This window comes from Taurulus bubalis, assembly GCF_910589615.1.
Source record: "Taurulus bubalis genome assembly, chromosome: 19".
NCBI lineage: Eukaryota > Metazoa > Chordata > Actinopteri > Perciformes > Cottidae > Taurulus > Taurulus bubalis.
The window spans coordinates 13,419,789-13,445,782 of record NC_136607.1 but is presented as its reverse complement, the minus strand read 5'-3'; the positions used below and the strand labels follow the sequence as shown (position 1 = coordinate 13,445,782).

Sequence of the window (25,994 nt, the reverse complement as noted above, 5' to 3'; positions counted from 1 at the left end):
AACAATGGCATCCTGACTAAAAAAAGTGCAAGATGGTGTAAATTAAAAAACCATGGTGTATAAATAAAATGCACACAAAAACATGGTTTCCAAAATGAGGAACATTATCATGCAATAATAACATTGGATCAGTTCTTAATTGTTATTCTAGTTCCTCTATTACATGCTTAAATGTAATTCACTTATATTACTATAATTATGCTTGCTATTTCTATGTCGGAGCTTAATAGCAAATCATTTGCATAACCAATGTCAGTAGACCAAGCGGATAACTGGACACAGCTTGCATTTCTGATCATAATCTTGGTCATTTCTGGCTCTTGATCAGTGTCTGTACTTCCTCGTAGATCTTGGCCAGTGATTTGAAAGAAAATAATAAAAAGGAGACAAAAAGGGGACAATCTCTCTCTCTGAAGGGCATTGGAGGAACAATGGAGCCTTCATAAGAGACAGAACATATGAGGTATAGAGAAAAAAGGTTTAATAAAGGCCCAAACTGATGTAAAAAACTAAGAAACATGGGAGTGAGATCACAAAACCAAAAGCTGGACGCAGTGGAGGGGTTTTAAGGGTTATCCAGCAATCTAATCCATATGTGCAGTTTATGTCTGTTTTCATGAGCCATGAGGAGGGTGCTCAAAGGGAATTCATTCAGTGTTTTTAAAAGACAGTTTTTTCTCAGAGTTCTGTCTTTGTTTTATAAAAGCCTTGAGTAAACTTCTGATGTGTTTTGCCTCCCTAATCACCTTTGATGTGCAATTACATAACTGCTTCAATGACATTTTTCTGTTTTTCATTGTTTCAGTTCATATCAGAAGGAAATATTGTTTCAACTTCCTTTAAAAATAAAAGGAACATTTCGAGTGAAATAAACTTGCGGTTGCAGCCGAGGGAGTATGAGTGTGTGTGTGTTTTGTGTAATTGGATGGCAGCTGCTAACACACTCACACACAAAATACACACATACAGTACAAAAAAACCCACAATAGTAATATCTGCAAATAAACTCAGTGACCTGCAGACAGGATACTGACTCATTCCCAGTCAAAGCACATAATGAAAGCAGATACAAAGGTGCATTGTCTGCACGCCCGTCTGTGTGTGTTTGTCCGCGTGTATGAGTTTACCACACACGGATAAAGAGAGTATGTGTATGTGTGTGTTTTGTACTTGACTGACTCCTCTGCCTCCTGTTATTCAGCACCTCTCAGGAGATGGCTGCTTCCTGCAGAAGTACTTCCCATGTCCCGGGATGTTAATGAACAATGCCCGCGCAAACGTCACTTCTCTGATCAGGTTACTTCGTGCTGGAACTGGTGCTATCTATCAAAGTGTTATTGGCATTTTCTGACCAGACGCTTGACGTTTCCTCTTTTTGGCAGAAACGCTCATTGGGGAATTAGCAAAAATGATGGCATGATCAACTTGCAGTAATGACGCAACAATAGGAAAGTATGGGTTACACATGCCCATCACATTTTCATCTATGATGCTTATGAGTTTAATAGCAAAAAAAAGAAACATATATCCTGGCAATGTCCTTTCTGAGCATGATTAGTTTAATTGTTTTTGGTTTGAAAGGTTACATTGGGGGATTCACCGCAGAATCCAAACATCACTGTCTAGTTACTATAGTTATTACACCTGCACAGTCATTATACTACAACAATTACGGTACTGTATCAGTGTCTTCCAATAAAAAAAACTATTACAGTGATCAAGTTGGATTGGACATGCTATTAACATGTTTACATCATGTGTGTATCACATTGCCCGTTATTTTCTAACCCCAGAGGTCGTATTGGTGTTTGCTTTTAATTAATAATTAATTAATAATATGCATATATGTAATATAATTTCTGTTATTCATACTACGAGGGTGGAGGTATGTCAATGTAGAATGCACTGCTCACTGCAGATGCACGGCTCATGCTTAATTGCCATACTAGTTTTGAACATTTATGTGAGTGACGCCCATCACATGGTCACACTGTCTTGATGTTGCAACATGCGACTAGTTGCCAATCCCTCTGCAAATTCCACTCCCATTCAGTCCGTTCAGACAGCTCTGCTGAAGAAGAAAGGAAGAATGCACGAAAAGTGGGAAAGGGTTACAAGTTGCAGGTGCAACTTTTGGTCTGTTATTAGTTACAGGAGGTGTATTTACAGCCAAAATGAATGTCTGGGTCCCAGACTTGCACAACGGCTCTTTGAAAAGCAGCATGTCATGAGGAGATCTTTGGCATTTGGGAGGGAAGGGAGGAATGCTGCGAATGAGAGTCCGACCGAGGCCGCGGGGGAATGATGTTGGTCACACAAACGCTAATGTAAAGGTTGTTCATCACCTTGCAGTCGAAGTAAACAACACACAGCAACCATGGAATATCTGACTTTACCGCTGGCCTCTATTTGTGGAGTGGCAGATGAGATGAAAGCACCGGTTCCCTGTGTTCTTTGTGTGAGCCTCATTAAATTTGGTTTATAATGCAAAAACAATAGCTTCAACTTCTTTGAAAAGGTACATTTTGTTGTCTTGGCATCATTCATTTCCATGCGAAAAAAAATCCATTAAAAAGTAAACTGATGCATAAGAAAGAAGACAATTACACATAGGTGCATAGGTGAATTAGTAACTGCAGACTAAAACGTCTAAAAGTCAAGCTCCTGGCGCAACATTTCAGCTTTCTGCCAAAAACAAAGCAAACAGCTTGTGTATTATCAATTGTTTAGTGAATAAAATGTCCCAAACAAATGCACCACAGTAGTTCCCACTGTATCACATAACCTTGAAGGTCATTTACCCAGATTAGAGCCCAAAACATTATTTGAACTATTTTTAAATAGTATTTAAGCAAATGTTTTATTCTGCTCTCGCTATGTATTCCATAAATTGTGATGAATGAATAATATGCAAACGGAATGACTTTTATAGTTGATTACCAGAGGACCAGTGTGATGGTGCTGTATGATTCATTGTGGAAAACACCACAATGTGTTTTAATCACAGCAGGAAATAGCTAGCAGCAACAACCCTGAGGTAACTGCTACATTTTCAGTTTGACTAAATGTTTTATTTCATAACAAGCGCCTTATTCTAACATCAAGGAGTGAACTTTGATTTCCCTATCTCTACCTCCAGGGCTGACTGTTCCCTTGACCCTGTTCCCATCCTGTGAGGACAGCATGTGTGCTCCCATCATCCCACCAGCATTGTTCACCCTGACTCCTGCCACCTGGGGAGTGTGAGTGATTGTGTGTGTGTGTGTGTGTGTGTGTGTGTGTGTGTGTGTTCGCGTCCTGTTTCTGCATGTGCAGCTACACACGTGTGTGTGTCTAACATTGAAAACCTTGCCAGGGTTACGTGGTGATGTGGAAGACATAACTGGCACGCAGATAAAGTACACCGCGTTCTTGTTATCTCACTGTATGTACAATTTTAACTCCCGGAGACAGAACACACCGGGACTCGGACAAAAAGTTGTTTATCCTCCACATAATGAATTATTTGCAAGTGGCTTTCGAAAATGGTAGTGGATGATCATATAAATGTAAAATTGCTGATTTTAGGTTCTGAAGGCATCTATGAATGCTAATCTCACCGATTCTTTATCAAATCTTTCATCACGTGCATATAAAAAAATGTAAATTTAGAGCAAAGCTTTGAGAGAGCAGGTTAGATGTGTGATTGTCTGTGAATTGAACCTGGATTTTTACAACTGAAGGCAAAGCCACTCTCCACCATCTTCTTCATTATTGTGGTTGAAACACTTTCCATTTTATTATTTCAATGTTAAGTAGTGTTGCTTGTCTCCCGCTGTTTCTCCTTTATCCTTTTGTGGTGGTGTTTATCTATTTCAGTGGAGTCAAAGCACATCATCTATGTTAGGTCAACTATATTCAGCATCTTTGAACACTTGTCATGGAAAGATGGTGGAGTGTGAGCTGTTGTGCTTTTGTGCCAGTGGGTTTTGTGCTAGTGTGTATCTATCTATATGCGAGAAACCCTCCATCAACATTTATGTAACCGATACTCGAATCAGCCAAAATACTGCTATGGCAACGAGCATTGAAACACCTCCATTTAAACACAGGCAAGTCATAACTATGAAACGAGGGGCCTTCTGGATCCTCTCTTGGATTAGGCGAAACGTCAGGAGAGGGCTTTGTTGTACCAGCGACAGCATCCAAAACACTGCATACATTGTGGGCAGTAAGCATGTCCTTCAATCAGAAGATCGGCGGTTGGATCCCCGGCTCCGCTCGTCCATCTTGACATGTCCTTGAGCAAGACACACCAAAATTACCTGAATTTGGTATGTCTTTGGGTATGAATGGTTAGATGGTCCTGATGGGCGTTTGGCACCTTGCATGGTAGCCCCTACCATCAGTGTGTGAATGGGTGAATAATGACAGGCAGTGTGAAAGCGCTTTGAGTGGTCGGAAGACTAGAAAAGCGCTATGCAAGTACATTCAAGTCCATTTACCTTTTACACAGGTCCAGTGAGTAAGTACCATGACATCAGGACTTCCCGTCCTACGAAAGAAAGACCTCATCAAAGCCCTGAACAGCTTTTAATTTAAAGGTCACTGAGGAAATGTGATTGCTGATAGTAGCTGCTGCGTAGTCCCCTAAATTGGTTAGCGTATAACTCTACGTAGCCTTTCAGTTATTGTATTAGTCATGTTTATTGTCATCGTCTTCATTCGTGTCATGCATAGAAGCCGTCTGTCACCATAGAGTTAAAACTACTGAGCAAGAGACCGCTGTCTGCTGACATTCAATGTTTGACTTTTGCTTGTGTTCAAATTGGAAACAACCAGGAACATTTTTTTTAGAATCAAAGAGAGCTATCATATCCCTCATTCTCATTGTATTAAAGGAATATCAGAGTAAATGGACTGAAGCAGCGTGTTCCCACACTCCTTCACTCACAGGTCTCTGACGTAACTATTCTGTAGCTCATAAAAAAATAAAATTCTAATCACAAACAGCTCAACAAACGATCAAAAAGAATGCTATCTTGTGAGCTGAGTGTTTTAGTAGCACAATAGTACGGAGAAAGAGTGAGTGAGAAAGAGTACAGGTATACAGGCTGAGTCTTTCAGCCATGTGGGAGCTTCCCTGCCAAAGAGGAATTAGCGTGGGAAGCTTTGAACTCTCATGAGGTCACAAGGAGTTACTATGTTTGCTCAGACCAACAGATTTTATTTCACGGGGGAAATAGCAATAGTGAATTACTTTGTTTTTGGAAATGATCTTGACTAATCCTGCAGGTGTTGAGAGAAAAATCACTCTCTCTCTCACTCTCAACCCATTTGAGTACTTTGCATTTAACTCCCTTTAATTAAACTACTGTTTCTTTCACACAAGGTTTCATTTATTTTTGATGCCGTTTCATATAATTTTAAATGAATTAAAATATCAAATGTAAAGATAGACATAAATAACCATTTATCCTATACATCAATAAGCCTAGATATTCCAAACATATTTGGAAAATCTGATATATTTATATTTATAGTTTACTTTAATCCTGACTTTTTGCAGGGACGAAAGAAATGTAATAAGCAGATGTGAAGAATTTAAGTTATAAGAATAAGTTATTTTATTTCACAGTCAAAGTCACAACAAAATATCAGGGTAGAAGATTCCTATTTGTTATCACAGTCGCTCAAATTTCTACCAGCGTGGCTAGCTATCTTGTCTTAGTGTCTCAGAAGATACATCCTTCCTAGAACATGTTTATATTTAGCAAACAGGACAGGCAGACAGATAGATAGATAGATAGATAGATAGATTTTATTGTGACGTAAACTGAAAAACATCACATTCAGTTCCTTTGCATTTTTGTCAACATATTCTCGAGTGGACTGGATACTTTGTTGACTGTCCTGGAAGCTCGTTCAGTTTGCTCAGTAAATATTTACGTTACCCATTTAGTATTGCTCTGGACACACTCATCCGGGCTGCATCTCTCATGGATTTGAACCCAGAAGACCTTTTGTCCCTTCCAGGCCATTCACTTTAAAGTCAAACAGGAGAAAACCCTTTTTTTCCTACAATACTATCATTTCAGTGTGGCACAGTGTTGTCAAAGAAAACATGCTGATTCTGATGTAAACATCATAATAGGACAAAACAGCACTTGATACCCAGTATTTTTAAATCGTTTCCACAAACCTATTATGCATTCAGTCACTAAAAACATTATATTATTATCCCTGGTCCAAGTGAGGGACACACAGTCTTGATATCAACAAGTGGCTCTTTCATTCTATATTAACCTTTGGGTTTAGGTTAGGCAGTGTTAATACGAGGAGCATGCACATTAGGGCCTGGGCAACGATGAGTCAGCGCTAATAGATTTGTCTTGGAAGACCGATGAGAGTCTGGACATGAAGTTGAGGTACTTGAGGATAATTTAACAGTACACCAAATTTAATAGTATTTTTCTATGTGGGAACTAAAATAGCAAGTTCCTATAACTGTTTATCCATGAAATTACGTTTGTGTACGTGACCCATGTAAAGGCTATTCTAAAATGTATCTTTAAAAGGTCAAACAAATACGATTTACACCTTATCGTACTGTAATTGGTATTTTAACTATCGTGTTTATTGCAGCCCATAGAACAGACGCGTTTACTTACAGGTGAGTCAAAACTGAATGTTTGTGTATCGATTTTATATGTTGGCTTTAGCTCCAAGGACAAAGGTGAGTGAGTTAGATTAGATGAACTTGCGTGAGCTGTTTGCCTTGTGTTATTACAATGTAGTGTTCAGATACATATTATGCTAGATGGGCTATTGTGTGCCGTGCGCCGGCATTGAATGGAAATTGCCTTCTTAAAAGTGTTATATTTTGAATGTTGCTCAAGCCAATCAATAGGCTTCATATCCCTCTTGTTGCCACTGTCAATTGACTGTATTATCAAGATCGATTGGAGGAGTCCGATCGATGGTAATGTTCGTCAGTAGGCTGGAAGTTTGCAACCATTCTGATTCATCCTGCAGGTGGCAATTGCAACATACCAACTCTATTTATGTTTGCGTGTGTGGGTGTATATGTGAACCTGTTCTCAAGTGTGAGTACATGCTAACCTAGTCCCCTTTTTCACTATGCACCCTTGTGCATCCTTGACACAACGCAGGAATGTAAGCCATCACACAACCAGTAAACAAATTAAAATTGTTTCCCCTCAAACGCCTGGAAAGACAGCCGATATTTATCCAGATTTCAAACAAACATCAAGAGCCCATAAACAAAATGTTTGGTCTGCTTAAGCCGAAAGCACAAGGTCAGATCCACACGTGTCTGTTGCTGCAACGTCTATGTGGACGACACACAATCTGGACCGAGATGATGGATAGGGTGGTGTCTGGAAAAAGAGGGTTTGGGCAACAAGATGAGAATTATACTTAGTCGTCCAATCGGAAAAGAACGCACAGTGGTTAAGGCTGACATGACTATTTGTTGCATGCCGCTGGTCGCCTTGTGATAGCAATTATTGTTCCGTCTCTGAAGCTCCAATGAAGTAACAAACTGTAAAACAGATCAGTAGATTTTTTTTGTGGATTACTTCTGGACTTTCGTACCTTTAAACTCCCATTTTTGTTGTTTTACTACCTAAATGTTTTAATTGTGTGTTTTTGTGTGACTGTAGAAGCAAAGCATTCTTCAATGTTGGCCTTTTTAATCCAGCCATAGCCCTTGTAGCTCGTGTTTTCTTTAACCAATGCTGTCTTTATATTTGGTGATGTCATTCAGAGGAGGTTTTACACAGAGCACCAGAATCAGATTAGAAACCGACTTCAACAAGGAGACAAATTAAATCAAGCTGAATGTTGGTGCAGCTGAGTGCTCTGTGTTTGTTCCACAATTGAAGAAAAAGAAAAGTCAGCATTACTTACTAGGTCTTATTTTATTTGACGAACAGAAAGTTTCCTGTGTAAACTGATGACTTTGCCTGTTACAGGAAGCTAAATATTCACGTTGTGTACTAAAAGGTGAAATATTTTTACTCCCCCTTCTTCAAACTAATATGAGAGATATAGTCTCGAGCAATGCGGACACAGATAAGACATTTCAAACTCAGTTTGGTTATTCTAGTGTATGTTTTGCATTTATTCCATTTTTCTTTTTACAAATTGTAGTTTACCTCTGGTTCAGGAAACACTTTACGACTTTGTTTTGAAAAGTGACATAAACCACATGTAGCAGGCCCATGACAGGAATAACACAGTTTCTTTTAAATGGTAGTTAAGAAAAATCTCTTAGTCGAACAAACGTGACATTATTTTCTCCAGACCTGCTCTCTGTCTGTCTCTGGCTCTTCTGGCATTGATGGTACTAAAGACATCAATTGAGAGGAAAAGGTCCAGAGCGGAAGAAAGACAGGACCAGTGTAAACACTGCCTTGCGAGAGAGAAGAGAGGTGACACGCAGAGAAGGGGAGGAAGGGGGGGCTGCAATTATAAAACGATAGACAGTAGATTCACACTGTGCCTGTTCCTCCGTCTCACTCCTTTCTCTCTATAAAGCGCACACACACACACACACACACACACACACACACACACACACACACACACACACACACACACACACACACACACACACACACACACAGTGCAACTCTTTGACTTTGAAAGCTTCAGCAAAGTCTGGGGACTCAATTTGGTCACTGTGTCTTAATTATTAATTGCACACAATCCAAAAGTGTCTAAAATACTTAAATGTCCTTGCTATTTCGCCTACATTGAATTGTTTCTGGGCATCTGATCAAAATGTGTATACAATATATATAATTAATAATATTTATTAAAAGTAGCAGAGAACCTAAGGCTTGCTTATTCTTGATATCAAATCATGTCAACATGGGATAAAATGCATATTAATATAATAAAATTATTTTAAATTGTATCATATTTAAAATAAATAAAAAATATAGCCATCTTTTAACAATGCACATCTAATTTACAATTAATTTACAACTAAATATAATTAACCCTTTTCTTTTCAACCGTTTAAGAACATTTTATCAGTGAGACAACTTTCACACCACTGATATGCAAGACCTTTAAATATGATAAAAAAGTTCATGAACTTTGAAGATGACATGAAATAATAGCAGAGTTTGGAACCACACTCTATTTCTGAACCTGGAGATGTCACAAGATGTATGAATGATGGGGGGGTTGACAGATCACTTAAGATAACGGGAAAAAGTCTAAAAGGATTTGTGTCCATGACGCCAATAGGTAGTAAAATTCCCCTTGAATCTGCCAAGACCAATAGGCTCCAGCCCTGTCTGCTGCATTCCTCCTCTGCACAGCTCACACACTGCCATTTAAGGCTACCGAGTACGCTGACAGACTTGTGGAAAGAGAGTCGAATAAAACTGATTCTGATATTCTACAATGGCGGACTGAGCTCTTGATCACCTCCGTTATTTATGTACCACTTAAGTCTATAGGAGGTATGTGGAGCTCTGATATCATTGTCCTTTCTATTTTCTCTCCATGTGTCTGCACTCTTTTTTATGAGAAACATTGCCAAATGCATGCTGCTATAATAGGTGTGCAAGTGTGCAGTTCAAACTTCTATAAATAACATTGTTGGGAGAAACATGCAGGGTTGATGACCTGTCTGCCTTCCAGTTACAGTGTAATAATACTTGAGAAATTATAAAAAACATTGCATCATGGTTAATAGCAACGCTGGAGACGCTGCATTACTCAACCTTGGCCAAAGTGAAGTAAGAGAAGATGTGATGCACACGTCCCTGAGGCTGCTAGGCTAACAGGCAGTGATGCATGCTTCCCTCTGTTGGACAACTCGAACAATTACTACCTGCACTGAAAGGAACGGCTCAATGCGCAAGTACATGCAATTATAATACATATATACAGAAAATACTCTCTTTTACCTCTAACTCCCAGTGAAAAGTGCTATAGCTTCTTATAACTGATGACAAGAAATGATATTGCAAAAATCTGTCAACCTCTCAATACAAAATGAAGCACTCATTCATATCAAACATAATATCTCATATATGAATTCATCTTTACTTTCAGATTGCACACACAGCCATCAAGCACTTTACATACAGTATACGCTCCTATACAACAACCATATACAATGGGAAGAATATGCAGAACACACTGGCATAAAAGTCATCAATCATGTATGTATGTACATTGTGTATGTACGCATAAATATATGTGCGCTTTCTCGTGAAGAGACGTTAGTGTTTTGTAATTTTTTTTTTTGTGGAACAGGAATGATTCATTACTAGTTGGTTAGATTATTTTTTTTCTGTCATGTTTTGGGATTTCTTGTTTCTAGCATCAGTATGTACGAGTGCATGAAGGTAATTGTGCAGTGCAGTGGAAGCACAGATGCTTATGTTTGACTTCAGCAGGGCTTTATATCAAAGCAAATGAGGCTGAGTGCCTTTTCTTGTTAGAAAACCGACTTCAATGGCTCCAGGATTCTTGTGTACTTGCTCTATTTAACCACTTGATGTCCCCCTTTTTACAGACATGAGTGAGCTGAAACTTTGAGCTGTTGGATCAGGCACTGCTGATGCAATAGTTAGGAGACTAAAAGGTACAGAGCTTTGACAAAGTAAAGGTCAGGAAGAAAAACTGAAATACTCTGAGCCCTTTTATATACCAAATCCTAGTATTAGCGTGTGTGTGTGTGTGTTTTTTTTAAATTTATGCACGACCCATTATTATTTCAGTGTGACACTGCTTACCTTCCTCCCAGAGAACAGCATACACAGCTGATGCATGGAGCCTCCATTCTTGGTCAGCTCTTTCTTCAGGGTTTTGGGTGATGGGAGTGTCCAGCCGCCCTTGTGGTGCCCTCCCCCCGCCTCCAGGCAGTTGATGGCGTTGTCTGAAGTGAAACAAGGCGTGCGGGGGTCTTGCAGGAGGCTCCCTTCACTGTGCGTGCGCCTGCGGAGTGAGTTCTGCACACTGAGCCCTCCTCCTCCATGCTTCTCACAGGTGGCACCCTCCACCATGCTGCGGCGCTTGCTGTCACTACGCTGCAGGTAGGCGTCGTCGCTGTCGTCTTCATCGTCCTCCTCTTCGGACTCCTCGTCTTCGTCTTCGTCGTCATCGTACTCTTCTTCATCCGTGTTGGGTGAGGAGAGGGCATCGGCACTGAAGGAGCGATCGAGGCGCAGCTCGGGGATGACAAATGAGGAGGAGGAGGAGGAGGGCGGAGCGTTGGTGTCCAGTGGCTCCGAGGCGTTGTCGTCGTCTGTGTTTGACACCACCAGGTTTATGTTGACCTCCTCTTCATCCCTCTCCTCTGCTCCTCCTTCTTCTTTCTCGTCTCCCTCACTCCCAGCACTCTTTCTGCTGGCCCCATCATCTTCCTCTTCCCTTCTCCTGTTCTCCAAAGCATTCGCCTCTTTCCAGAGCTCCATCTCATTCCCCTCCATACTCCTCCAATCCTCGCCCTCTGTGGAAGGAGGTGGCGTGGGAGGCACCTTGTGTCGCTCCTCAGATCCCATCAGACCCCCAAGAGGCATGTAGATCTCGTCCAAAGGTGTGAGAGGCTCTGAGGTGTGAGGGCTGCCAAGGGTTGGAGGCTCTGAGGGGCTGGAGGGATACAGGCTGCTTTCCTCGCCTTCTGAGCTGCGGGGTGGCAGGTGGAGGCACACACCACCTCGATCTCCTCCTACTCCACCCAGTTCACAGGAAGGGGCTTCCACCTTAGGCTCCAACATCTAGAAAACGGAACAGAGGAAGGCAGAGGGACAGTTAGTCACTGTGTATATGTAAAAAAACAAGGCATGATTGAGATCTACTGTACTGCCATGAGCAAATTCGCTTATCACAACTATTTCATTAGCAGTCATTGAATTTGGTTTGTGATATCTCCGTCATGCTAGATGTTGGGGCGACCGAGCAGTGACGCCAGGAGCAGAGTAGATGACGTTTATGTCTGTTGAGTCACAATCAGTTGGAGAAGCAAAGTGCGCTGTATTTCACTACGCTGTATAAAACAAACTGTTGCACATGTTTTGCTCATAAGACTGACAACAGACTGAACTGCTAGACACTACATTGTATCAGTGTCAGTGGGCTCCATTTGTGGTACAAGGCTGTGTTGCTGCTAAACTTTACCACACTGGAGCTTGCTGCACTGATTCCGTCAAACAAACACATTCCTGTGCTCTGAGGAGCTATGGAATCAAAAATAAAAAAACACATCAAAACTCTTGAAGAAATGAATAAGATGACTACAATGTCTTAGCCACCCATCTGTTCACCCGTCGATCTATTCTCTGATATTCTCATCATTTCAACATACTGACAGTTGACAAATGACCACACAATCCCTCCACTTCCCAGGGCCAAACACAATATCCCTGTCACACACATGTGCACGTGTGCACACACACACCCACACAGTACACTGTCCGTCCTCACCCTCTGCTTTTAGCATTACCTCCTTCCCAATAAATGCTGCTTCAACCTATTGCAGCCCTGAGTGGGTGGATCATTGAAATGCATTTTGAGTGGGCCAACATTGTTCAAATCCACAGAATTATATTTCAAATTTGACTAAAGATCACAAAGTTGCTGAATATGTACAGTTGAATTGCAGAACTTTTTTATAAAGTTATGCACTAAACTTTTTTTCCGTTTAATGTAATGCCAACTGTGTTTTAAAATAATCTTGATTATAACTCACAAGTATTCACAAATTATACAGTGATATTATTATGTGGATGGGGAAAAATAAATTCCACCTTTTTAAGTTAAAGATCAAATGTAATGACAATGACAACACATGGGTTCAAGAGGTCAATCAACTGTGTATTCAAATTCACATCAATGTCATCTCTAAACTTGGTGATCTTGTACAGGTACAACACAAGTGGGTTAAGGTGGGTTGAAAATCCAGCCCAGCTAGAGTTTTAACACAGGAAGTTGCTTAAGGTCATAAACCAAAAAAAGTCCAAAGAAGATACACAGAAACAAAAGTCTAAAAAACTCTTGAATTTCCCTGAGCGAAAAACAACTGACTCAATGTAATAATATGCACTTTTGAACTCACAAAGTTTGAAAATATAAGCTTTCCTGCTGAAATTTGAACAAACCTATTCAATATGTGTGAAGACAACCACGTTTTACATGTTTCAAATAAATCTATTCTTTGGCAGTCAGTTTAACCAAAGACAACAAGCAGAATAAGTGACAACAAGCAGAGCGTGTTCCGATGGTAAAGAAGCTGCGTTCAATCCAACGTGTTCTCACCCCGACTCGTCACATACTGACACTTTGTCAGGAGCCTCGGCGTCACTTCCTAATGCACTGGGTGGAACAGGCTGGTTCAACCATTCTACCCAGTCAGGTTTGTGTAGAATCCAACACATCTCACTGTAAAGATGACCAAACACAGAGACACATCAAAGGTAAAGAAGAGATCAAGGATTAAATCAAGTTGGACTGATCGTATTTTTGCGAAGCAAAACGGGAACAGAGAGAAGTAAAGAAGTGATGCTATATATTCTTTTAACTGAACAGAAGCGGGGAGCCTTAAGCCCACTCAGCGTGCAGCATTAAGGAAGCAAACAGTTTGATTGATATTAAGTTAGGGGAACATTTGATTATCAGTTTGAAGTAGGTTTATAAAGTGAATATGAACACGGAAATATGACATGAATGTGAACTCTTACATAGAGGCCATGAAAATAAACGGATGTACCCAAAATATCTGTTATTAAATGTATTCATGGGTGGATTTATGAAATCACAAGTGCTCAGCTCAGTTTACAAAGGCGATTCTATCTTCTTTAAGTCTGCAGTGAGTCTTATGAAGGGCTTCATTGTGCTGGTCAAGTTAACCCATGATGACAAGCTGTAGTCACAAGATGCTCTGCTCTAATTGGAGATAATGCTGCCTCCCCTTAGACAGCGCTCATGAAAATTTCCCCAGCTGTTTGTGTACTTATGCAGCTCACATTAGGCTCCCGGATACTGATGTCCTGATTAAACTTTTCTCTAAACCTCTGACCTGGATTCATGAACTCTGCAAATAACTTTAGTCAGGCTGACTTTCAGTCAGGATCAACCTAAAAAAACAATCCTACTAATATCACAGATCAGTTCTTAGCCTGGGACAACGATGGGACAAACACAGGTGTGTACATACAGTACATACATACATATGTATGTATGTACTGTATGTATGTATATATATATATATATGTATATGTATATATATATATCTCCTGCAACGATATAACTTCATATTCTTGTGATATGGGCTGTGGAGAGCTTCAAGGCTCTGTTCTGAGCCTGTTTCTTTTGTGTACACACACTATCACTCAATGAAACTATCTGCAAATCTGGCAATTAAAAACATACCACGATAACGACCCATAAACCAAAACAATCTCTTGCAAACCTTTATCTGGGATGTCTTGCACTAGACTCAGTGTTTTTTTCGTGTGTATTATGCTTATGTTTGATTTTGCCAAATTTGTCCCTCAACTAAACTTTAGCTCTATACTAAACTTGTGTTCTTTGAGAAGCACAACCCAGGGTTATTCAGACCTTTTGCTTGTGTGCTTGTTTTTGGTGCTGGTCCAATGTGGCCAATGTGAAGTCCTTTGAGACTAGAGCAGCGACTCAGGGCTATAGATATCAACTTGACTTGTTTGGATGTTCATGGATATATACAACTACCCCTAGGTGATCCTGACCTCTCCTTTTCTCTTTTAACTACCTCTTAGCCTTCCTGTGATCCCATCTAAAGGGTTCAAAGGAGTGTTACAACCAAGACATCAGGGCTTCTTACTGATCAGGGCTTCTTACTGATGCGCTGGGTGTAAAAGGGGTATTTTCTTTTCAATGAAAGGCACTTTCATGAAAGCATTATTATGAAAAATTATGATTTAGATTATTTTACGAGGCCTGTGATAGTATGAACATTATAGAAAAATCATGGGACAAACATTTATTCTTCTATCTATCCATCACATATTTAAATGTGAGGTGTACACAGACAGTTTTTCTCTTTCCTTTTCTCAACCTCGCTGAACCCCATCTCTCTTTCCCTATCTTACATACATAAATTCCTGACTGGCTGTATTTATGGCTTGAGACACAATGGAGCCACCTGTCCTGTCAGATACACTTGGTCCTTGTCACACGCTCGACAGTCCACACACACACACACACACACACACACACACACACACACACACACACACACACACACACACACACACAGACACACACACACACACACACACACACACAAATCAAGCAGCTTCAAATTAGCCCTGTGTCTTTCAAGCCTGTCCTCATGTTTAATCTGAAGATGTGAAAACAACAGGCATATCATCAAACTTCATCTTCAAGACATCTTTCCCATTATTACATTTACCACATAGCCAACACTCTTTAAGCCTGCTTCAAAAGATGAATGAATAGACACAAGCTAATAGCTTATGTACTCAGGTTTATATGCGTGTTTACAGGCTAGTAACACACATACAATACACACATGTACTCAAATATGGCTCAAAGTTATCAATGATTCAACACAATACAATGTATTACATTGCCTCACTAAAGCAAGGAAATAAAACCAGGCCTAAAAGGAAGAGTGGGATGTAGGGTAAGAGATTGAATAGATGGAGGAGACAAAGAGAATAAGACAAGCAGAAGGGAGGAGGGGAGTTAGTGAATGCAATGACATAGAAATGAGATGAGTTAGTGGAAGAGGGCAGAGAGAAAGAAAGAAAGAAATCAGCAAAAGAGATCTTTGAAAATGTCCATCTTCTTTTTTCTGTATGTCAATGGACCATGAACAGCATTGCAGGTCCCTGTACTGCGTAACAAGTTCAACATACCCAGGATGTCTTTTTGTTTTTTGGCTGAACTAACTGACAAACACTATCCCCCCCCCAAAGCTGTCCTTCAACGGCGGTTATCAATTCTGTAAGTCCGCCCAGCGTTTCTTGATCTGGTTCTGAGTGCGTTCACATAAAAGAGCTGGTATTTACAGCATTAACCATTGTCGCAAACATGGACAAGTCTTCTGGCACCAGAGCTGCATATTTAACAAACAGAGCAAACTAAATCATTTGCAAAATGCAAAGAACGCATAATCAAGGCTAAAAGTAACACAGTTGCAGGAAAGCGGGCAAAAACAAATCATTGACTGTGTGAATGTGTAAATGAACAGGCTTATGATATCACTACCCCGGATAAGGCACGAGTCGTTCTGACGATAATTACATTTTTGTATTTCGTTAAGTTAATGTGTGGCTTAGAAGTACTATAAAAATAGAATAGGCGAGAATAGAAGATACTTAACACGTCCCCTACGGGAAATCATGGCTTGTATGACAATTGTAGCCTTATTCTTTCAGCTGCAACCCGAGCAATGTAATGCATAAAGTCTGCAATGCAGTTACACACTGCAACATATGGCTCAAGAAGCTTATGAATAAAAGATAAGAGCGTACAGATGATGTGTTATTGTGGTTATAGAAATGTAATTTTTGGTGTTGTTAGATTGCGGTTAGACTGCTTTGTTAATTAAGGAGAAGAAACAAGTTGTTTTTTTACCAGTGACATCAAAAGCGTGTTAATTCACAAAGCCTACGTTTTTTCAGGATTTTTTGTGTCCTTTACTTTCCTTAAATTAAATTTGTTTTGCTTTTCGTCTGGATTAAGACTTTTTGTATTTGTGTCATATTATTTTACAAAGCGGAGCTGGTTAGGTGTACAGCATAAATTACGTCAAGAAGTGGAACCACCCTGGGTTCAGCCTGAAGTTTCCTTGCTAACCCCAAATCCTGCTTCGTAGTAAAGGGCATCGGTCTCACAAGGATCCGACTAGCAAATGATCACCTGTCACACATATATTGACCGTGCCAGGTAACATTCCAAACAGAAACATTCAAATAATGAACAAATTGTGGGATTGAGCTGACTGAGAAGATGTGATTCAATGCCTTGTTGACAGCTAACTGCATGTGTTTGGTGAGCTAGAACTACACTTTGTCATGTCAGAGTTTATGACTGACTATGAATTATATTTCAAGCCAGAAGGCAGCCATCGTGGCTCGTCACATTTTTTCCCGCGACATGTTTGCAGGTTCTGGCGCATTTCTCTTTCAGTCATTTTATGATATACTTTATATGTATTGTGCAGAAATAAGGAGACCTTTGTTTTCATAGCCCACTTGTCTCTCCTCTTTTTCTTTCAGACGTCTACTGTCTCTGTCAAACAAATGAAAAATGCCCAATTTTGTAACAACATTCATTATCCTTAGAGGATGACTCTAGGGACTTCCCATGACTTTGAAACTAGCGCCACCAGCAGGTTAACATTTGTACTTCAGAGTGGTTATAACTTATAAGACACAAATCTCAGAAAAGTAAAACAAAAAGGATCATTTGGGGGTTTTGAAGCTTAGTTAAAAAAAAAGAAAAACTATATAATATCAATGCTTACTGACTCTTTTAAACACCAACACATATACTGCATGGATGTTTCCTACTTATTTATGCTTTTCAGTTTTGAGGGTCTCAAATGGAACTAGGAGGAAGCTACCAGAAATTAGGAATGCCATGTCATATTAAGAAATTAAGTTAAACTGATAAGTGACACCTGCCAATTGACATGACTCATATTTGGTGAGACTGTGACACCAGGGTGGGAAAGAAACAAAGAAGAAACCAGGTGGGATCAGTGGTCATATATCCCAAAAAAATCTCACTGAAGAAATGAAGACTGACAACAATGACCTTCATTTGCCAACAAGAATACTCTTATTCTGGAGGCCTAAATTTCTGAAGGTCAAAATATTCTCTTAAGGATGAAGCTGCAGGAAAACACACATGTGTGGACAGTCACCCAGGAACAATTATGTGAACTCTGTCCCACGGTTACCATGGCAATGAGAGACCCCTTTCCAGGGGAGCAGCTGTGCTGTGCGTTCTCCAAATGAAGAGATGCACCTATGAACTCTGTCATCGTAGCTTCTCTCCAGCGCCTCCCTCTCGCTTCTCATTTTCTCAGTCCCATCTTTCATCTTTATGTCTTTCTTTCCTTTTTCCTCCTTTCTCTTTTCTCTTTAATTTCCTGTGTCCCGGTTTATTTTAAGTCAGGCGTTACATTAAATATTGGTTATTGATGGATCGATTAAGCTCCTCGCCTGCTTCTGTCGACCTAGTGTAATATTAATGGTTCAGTGTTTCCACCGTTGCACTTGCCGAGTCCACTTCTAAACTAAATAAATCCAGCTCAACTCAATTAGCAATGCTGTTAAAAGAAAGGAACATGGTTTCTCTTGTTCTTCCTCTTCACCACTCCCTCTGCATCCACTCTCTTCAGGGGTGGATCTGTATGACAGCAGGTCGGCTGATGTCTCAGGGATTTAATCAGTCTGCATTACCCTTGTTTCTTTTGTTGTCTTTACTCACTGACTTATCTCATCGATTTCTTCCTAGAACATGTGTCTTTTCTCGTCTTCACTGAACAGGTCAGTGAAGACGGGATAAGACCTCCTCCTTATATAGCCTAGAGGGAAAACATAAGAGGAAAATAGTGACAACAGGAAATAGGAACAAAGTCAATCAAACTGGACACTGTAACCCATTGTTATCATTATGCTTTCACTATTTATTGACACTGACAGATGAGAAGCATATTAATACTGCTATTATATTTATATTACTTGTTTTTATTTTTATTTTATTTTACTATGTGTCTTTTGTGTGCACTTTACCTGCTGCTGTAATCCTGCAATGTTCCCACTGTGGGACTAATACAGGATTATCTAATTTTATCTTATTCAAATCACCTTTGTTGTTTAGTCTGCTAGATTTTGGCCCATTTATTACAATTACAACATATGTAGCATACCAATTGCCAGTTTCCAAAGAAATTGCTTTAGATCTGTGTTTAAACGATGGGGTATTATCTGCATGCTTTCCCTTTTCACCCAATTTGTAATGGCCAATTTACCTTGCATGGAATGGAGATCTTCCCCCAAACACGATCCCTCAACAGCTTCCCATTCACCAACCATGCGCCAGGGCTCTCAGGTTCAGATTTCTTTACACATTTAACCTGCCTATCTAACTTTAATTTTGTATTGAAATGATTGGTAGATTTAAGAACCAAATATGTGAATTAAGGTACTTTGCATTGACAATATCTTTACCATTTGCAGAACTCAGATCTTTTACTAAAAACAAAATCAGCAATACACTATAAATAATACCCCAAAACCCAGTCCTACATTGAAAAAAAAAGTGCTCATTATGCAGACGAATAGTTATATTATGCTATATGACATTATGGATCATTATTATTAATATGTCTAACAAGTAAGTAACCATTTTATATGGAGGTTACGATCTTATTTTGCAGAGAAACTCGTACCTATAACAAAATAATCACATATTAACTTTCCAACACTGGCATCTAAATTGCTCAAATTAATATCTCAGGAGGTGAAAGTTACATTATTTACGCATCAAGTAGATCAACCAGTTTTATTAGAAAAGGAGCTCCAAATTTAGGAAAGAGAGAATGAGAGGTACAAAAGAAAGAGCAGGAGAAGGATACAGAAGGTCAAAGGATTCAAGAGAAACAAGGACTGTGGTCTCTTCCTGGGTCATAACAATCAGGGGCACAAAAGAAGACATGAACACATTAATGTGTGTTACTTGGAAGTGTGGACATGTTTCTGTGTTTCTGAGCCTCCTTGGGGGTGCGATGCCAGTCGTGATCTCCCTCAACAGCGATAGAAAACTTGTTTTTTAGTACTTATTTTCCACTAACTCCTTTTCATACAAACATAGTCTAAGTGTATTTGCCTAAGTGAAATCATTTGCTCCATCCCACGTCACGGGTTGTTATATAAACTCACACACACGTACACACGATCACAAGGTTCATGTTGTACATCCCTGCAATCACAGGTCATATATCACAAAAGGCACATGTGTTTTATCTAATTTGGAAGAGGTAGCATAAGCTTGTCATGCAGTATCTGATATGTTCATCATCTTGATGTTTGCTGCTTCTGTGAAAAAGAGAGCGTGTGCAGCAGACAGCAAGGCAGGCTATAATGTGGGCATGTCCAAGTAAACTAAATATATATTAAGCATGCTTTGACATGCACTTTCCAGAACAATCTGCGGTCTGAAGATTTAAGAGACATTATTGCTTTGTGTAATACCAATAACTCGTTAAGGGACCAGACCATATAGATGATCAATCTCTGAATGACCTCATTACATGCACCGCAATGCACCGGCCTCTTTTGCCCTCGATTTCACTAAGAGACAATGAGGCGGGTAATAGTCATTTATCTGTCAGACCCCTCCATTGTGATCAGGCCAGGAGGAAAGGAGGAAACCGAAAACGGAAAAGGGAGCGAAAAAAGGGTCTGTAGATCAAAGAAAAAACAAGATGTCAGGTGAACACAGCGGACATAAAAGTAGGCTAAATCTTTTTAATTAATCATGAAAGATGTAGCGTCAACAGACGAGGGTTTAAGAGAGTAATACAAATGCTGTAGGCCACAAAGTAAAGTAAAGAGTAAAACTGGCAACATTATCATCATAACATTAAAGTGCATCCACTTAAATGTGCATAATGATACTGAAATTCATCTACCGGTGCTGCAGAGTATCAGGATTATTCAGTGTGTCAGCAACACTAATTGAAGCAAAATAGCTTTGACTTGGCAGCAGACTTGAACTTCGAAGAAATCAACTGAGTTGTATCAGCATGAAGCCTATTCTCATTTATATTTCAGCCTTTCAGCCAAAACTGAGAGCTGATGACGGTGTTTTCCTGTACGTGTAGATATATATGTATTATATAATAAGTTTGAGTTACATTGCAATCGTTAAATAGTAACATGGTGCACTGCCACACCTAATAATGCAAAGGCATTATTGATAGAAGCTGAGGGTTCAGAGAGAAAAAATGTCATTTACGTAACGTGCCCTGTGATGCCAGGCAGCTGAAGACAATGTGACCACTGAGGAAGACTGGATAAGGCCTTTATAGAAAGAGCAAAGAGAGATGTGTGTTCGTCTACATGTGAGCGGAAGGAAGATGGGTGTGTGTGTGTGGGTCATGGACACTGTCAACTATTGATCAAGGACAGGGGCAAGGAGAGGAGGAAAATGTTCTATCTTTATATCTTACTTAAAACAAACTTCTTAAACTTCATTTCTCTTTCCACCACATTTATTCAAACACAAGCTACCAATTGCTTAAACTCTGTATTATTGATCATCTCCCTCTTTATGTATCAACAGGCAGTAACATGAAGTACACACCCCTGCATCTAATTCTCTCTCTCTCTCTCTGAGAAGAGAAAAACCCGGAATAGAGAAAAGCAATTTTCCCCAGTTTGCTTCCTGTTGTTCTCCTCTGGCCCCTCTGTAAGCTCTCTCTATCACATTCAGCTCTGAGTCTGTTTTAATGGCAATCTCCCTATACGCTCCTCTCTCTCAGTCTCCCTGTTTTTCACCCTATGGCTCCCCAGCTATGTGGAGGGCTAAATTATGTCACTGGCACACAGCCAGAGAAGAAATGAGCGTCAAACGGGGGATGTAAACAATCTGTTGTTCGGAAAATACAACCCACAATTCTTGTTTACAAAGAGAGGCAATATACAAGGAATAACTATATTAAAGAGAGCTATTAACGCCACACGCGAGGAAGAGAAATAAGTGGATGGAGTGATAGAGAGAATAAAGCAAAGACACCCAACTTCTCATATAAGAGTGTCATAGAGATGCCTTGTGATAAATGAGCTTTTATTGCTTTTTCCTATCTTTCCTCCCATCTCTCTGTCTTGTTTTTCTCTCCGTATGACTAAACCACTCCCTGCCCACCAGCAGCACAATATTAGCAACTCACACGAACCACATGGAGACTCTAAAAACCCTTTTCACAGAGACAGAGGAAAAGCACCATAGAATCAATTAACATGAAACCGCTCCACACAAAAAATGACTCTACAGATGAGGAATAAAGTGATGGTACGTATACCCTACCTGGCAAGAGGAAGCAGGTCCAGGTTACAATCCACTAAAGGCAGATACAGGCACTCCACACATCCCCATTAAAGTGGCCTACTTCCTCTGTCAAACTGTTGTGTGAGTGTTTGTGGCTGGATAGCCGGTCTGGTGTGTGTGATTCTGTCAGTGTGGGCTAGGCCAACTGAACTGTGCACAGAGGGAGAGAGAGAGAGAGAGAGAGAGAGAGAGAGAGAGAGAGAGAGAGAGAGAGAGAGACCAAGAGGCTGCACAAACAAGTGAGAAGGAGAGAAGGAAGGGGAAAAGAGAGGGAGGGAGGAGATAGCGATAATGATAAGAGACAAATGAGCAGCGAGAGCTCAGAGAGAAGAATATGCATGTGCGTATGTCCACCGAACATAATAACTGGTCTCCGTGATTGCAGATGTGTGTGTGTCTGTAAATATTGTCTGACATCTGTGTCCATTTGCGAACTGCACAACCTCCCTCAAGACATTAAGGCACTGCAGCAAGGTCCCACAGGATGCACAAAGCACACAATGAACACATATCCATTGTAAACACACACACACACACACACACACACGCACACACACACACACACGCACACACACACACACACACGCGCAAACGCAAACGTGTGCATTCAATTTAAACTCACATGCAGGTCTCTGACACACACAATGCAGCTGTGAAGTCATAGGGTAAAAATACATGAAGCACAAACCATATGCCACATTATAAAAACATCCTATTCTAAAAGGAAACTAAATAAATAATTAAATTAAATATAAAGGCTGTTAATTACCGGGCCAACAAAAGGAAGTGATCTGTGTGTCGAAGGTATTCTGTAAAATGTTTGTTACCAACTGTTAATACGGAGAATGTCCCTATACGTCCTGGTTTTGCGGCTACATTTCCAAATTCAGTTCTTCTTAAATTCCTAATTCCCAATTAAAGTCTCCTCTCTACATGGATACCGATTACACAAGCATATCCGCTGACCTCTGCAGCTTTACAGTGTCAGACCACTATAATTTCCCCTACTTTACACACATTCGATGCATTACTCACAAAATAATTAGTCTACTGGCAATAAAAACAGGGGCCTATATCACAGATCACATGGTTAAGACCATGTACAATAGAGCTTTACACTCTTCACCCACTAGGTGGCTTTTGTGAGTACATGACGCCTCGAGAAATGAACCATTTAGCGAACCAATTTGTTGGAAAGCTTCAATGCTTCATGAACACTACGTAACATGTGAGTAAGGCAATTTAATTTAATGTGATCATTTACAAAGCCTTGTATGTTATGTATTGCTCAGTTGCAATTGATCATCAGTGACGGTTCCATTATGTTTTCTGTTGTTGTTGGCTAGGTTGTCTATTGTTGTTACGCCATGTAGTGGGCTTTTATGCCTTAACAATTGTAGATGAAGGGTACCCTGGTCTGGTAGCTCACCCTGTCACTACTCATATTTAAATAGTTTGTCTTTAAAAGAATACAAAGACAGCAAAATGGCATTGAACTCCTGGCAAACAGTGTTATGGTGCATTGGGGCTAACAACTGGAATGGAGTGTGTAAGGGGAAATGTGCATGCGTGGAACGCAGACTCTCAATCGTAGTATGAATAAGACCGTGTGTGTGGCCGCGTGGCTGGTACAAGGCTCCGGCTGTGTGCAGAAGCCGAGCAGGGAAAGTATGTGCGAGACAAAAGTGTTTTTAAAATGAATCGGATTTTAAAACGAAAAAGTCATGTGGGAGACAACACTGAGACAATGAAAGCTCCAAAGTGTTTTGTGAGGAAATATGACCCCGAATACATAACATTTAGGTTCACAACGGCAGGCAGTGATGGTGAGGGCAAGCAGAATACACATTTTTGTCATTATATATATGTTGTCATATTATTTTTTGTTGCCATTTATGGTAAGGTTGTCCTTTAAAACAACCAGAATTGGGTAATTAACTTACAAAAGGTTGAGAATCCCTCGTTGAGGACACTATAGATATGTATTGTACGACTATAAATAGATATATTTGAGTCACAGCCGGCCACAATATTCTTGATGTGGATGACATCAATGCACCATTTTGTTCAAACAATGCCTGGAGGAGGCAGAGATCAGAAAGGGCCCACTTTGATTGAAGCTGGACAAATGGCAGCTTCTCACTCAGCAGCATGCCCTCTACTGTTGTTCCATACAGACATCTACATTTACAGACATAATTAAGAGGAAAATAACCAATAAGACAACCAAACCTTTCAAAGCATCATTGTTTGATATTTACACAAGCAGCAGTACAATAACCTGAGACGAAGACATCTAAGTAAACAAGACTTAGAATCTGTTTCCATTGCCAACTTTGAATGTCAGTCCTAAAGTGCTATTGAATGCAGCAGAAGTGCATAAAAACACCGTGTCAGCATTAATTATTCTTCAATATAATAACAAATGTCACAAAAAAGGCTAGATATGCTATTCAAAAGTTAATGAAAATGTTTTTTAAATGCCAAACCTAAACAGAAACACCAAAGACACTGTAAAAAATCATTACAAAGTTTTCACGCTTGGTTGAGGTGGGAAAGTTAGTATATTGATCAAATCAATATGCAACAAGTGCAATGGAAACAATCATGAAGCATTTGACTTAATCATCCACTGAGGAGACTAAAAATAGAGGCAGACAAAAACATCCAATCTGAGGGGAAAATTGAGGAGACCGTAACATTCCTCAATTCAACAAATGATACTCAGAGAAATACCATATTTCAATCATGTTTTAAACATAGTGTTCAACCGTTTGAGGTCTGACTGGGTTCCTGATTTTTGCGTAATGGTATTTTCATCGTCAGAATAAAAAAAAAGAAAATTGCCACTTTGTTTGAATGGAAACTAGTCTAATGTGTTTTGCAGATAAACAAATATACCTGAGTGATTTCATTGATCTCTCTCTCTCTCTCTCTCTCTCTCTCTCTCTCTCTCTCTCTCTCTCTCTCTCTCTCTCTCTCTCTCTCTCTCTCTCTCTCTCTCTCTCTCTCTCTCTCTCTCTCTCTCTCTCTCTGTTATCTCAAGAGCCTCTTAATTGTTTTGTCTCCTCAGTGTGACAAGGAACATTTGACAATAAAAGAATAAAAGGCAGGGCACACACACACACACACACACACACTGTGTACATGGGTCAACGACTATCCAGCACTGACAATACCCTTCAAGAGGTAAATGTCCAACACAAAACAAGATGGTGTTTTATACAGTAGGTAACAGTTATTCTAACTACAAGAAGAAGAAGAAAAAACATGAACTCAAAAGCAGCAATTACACTGATCAACATTTACAGTTGTAGAGCTTCTCCATCCAGATATCCTCAGATATTTCAATGCCCTGCCTACGGAGCTCCATGAGCCTCAATTCACTAAAGTATGAATTACACTTCCCATTACTCGCAAACTTCTGCCCGAATTCTGCATACAATTTGACTGGTACTATACAATATGTAATTTAGAAAAGAGTAAGAAAATGTCCATGCTCATCGGAACCAAGAAAACAAACTAAAACTTCCACCACGTCCCAAAAGAAATGTATATTAATGTGACTAATGTAAAATAGTTGGGACTTCACCAAGCACAGCATTTGCAGAACAGTTGTGAAATAGTGCTACTTGCACACACAATCTAAACACAGTCAATTCAGACACGCAGATATTTACAATAATAAGCACACACAAAGTGTGTATAATAATCTCAACTATGGAGACACCACCTGAAGTCTCTAGAAAAAGCTCTCAGCTTGACCTTCATACCAGACCAAAAGATAACAATACGTTACCTTAGACACAGGCATCTGGACGCGTAGTGTGCTGAGTGTTTAAGTGTGTTGTCATCGGTGTGTGTCCCAGAGTACGTCAAAGAATGGCACAGTTCAT

At 39.9% G+C, this 25,994-nt stretch overlaps 1 protein-coding gene across 4 annotated transcripts in view; it reads right to left on the bottom strand.

The window, feature by feature from the left end:
- rgs3a (regulator of G protein signaling 3a) overlaps positions 1-25,994 on the bottom strand; it is a gene marked incomplete at its 5' end in the record, with an annotated part of 114,304 nt that overhangs the window by 17,120 nt on the left and 71,190 nt on the right. For all 4 annotated transcript variants that reach the window (XM_079235599.1, XM_079235600.1, XM_079235601.1 and 1 more), the window contains one exon: positions 10,764-11,747. In XM_079235599.1, the coding sequence (XP_079091725.1) occupies positions 10,764-11,747 (984 nt within the window). The remainder of the gene's footprint in view (positions 1-10,763; positions 11,748-25,994) is intronic.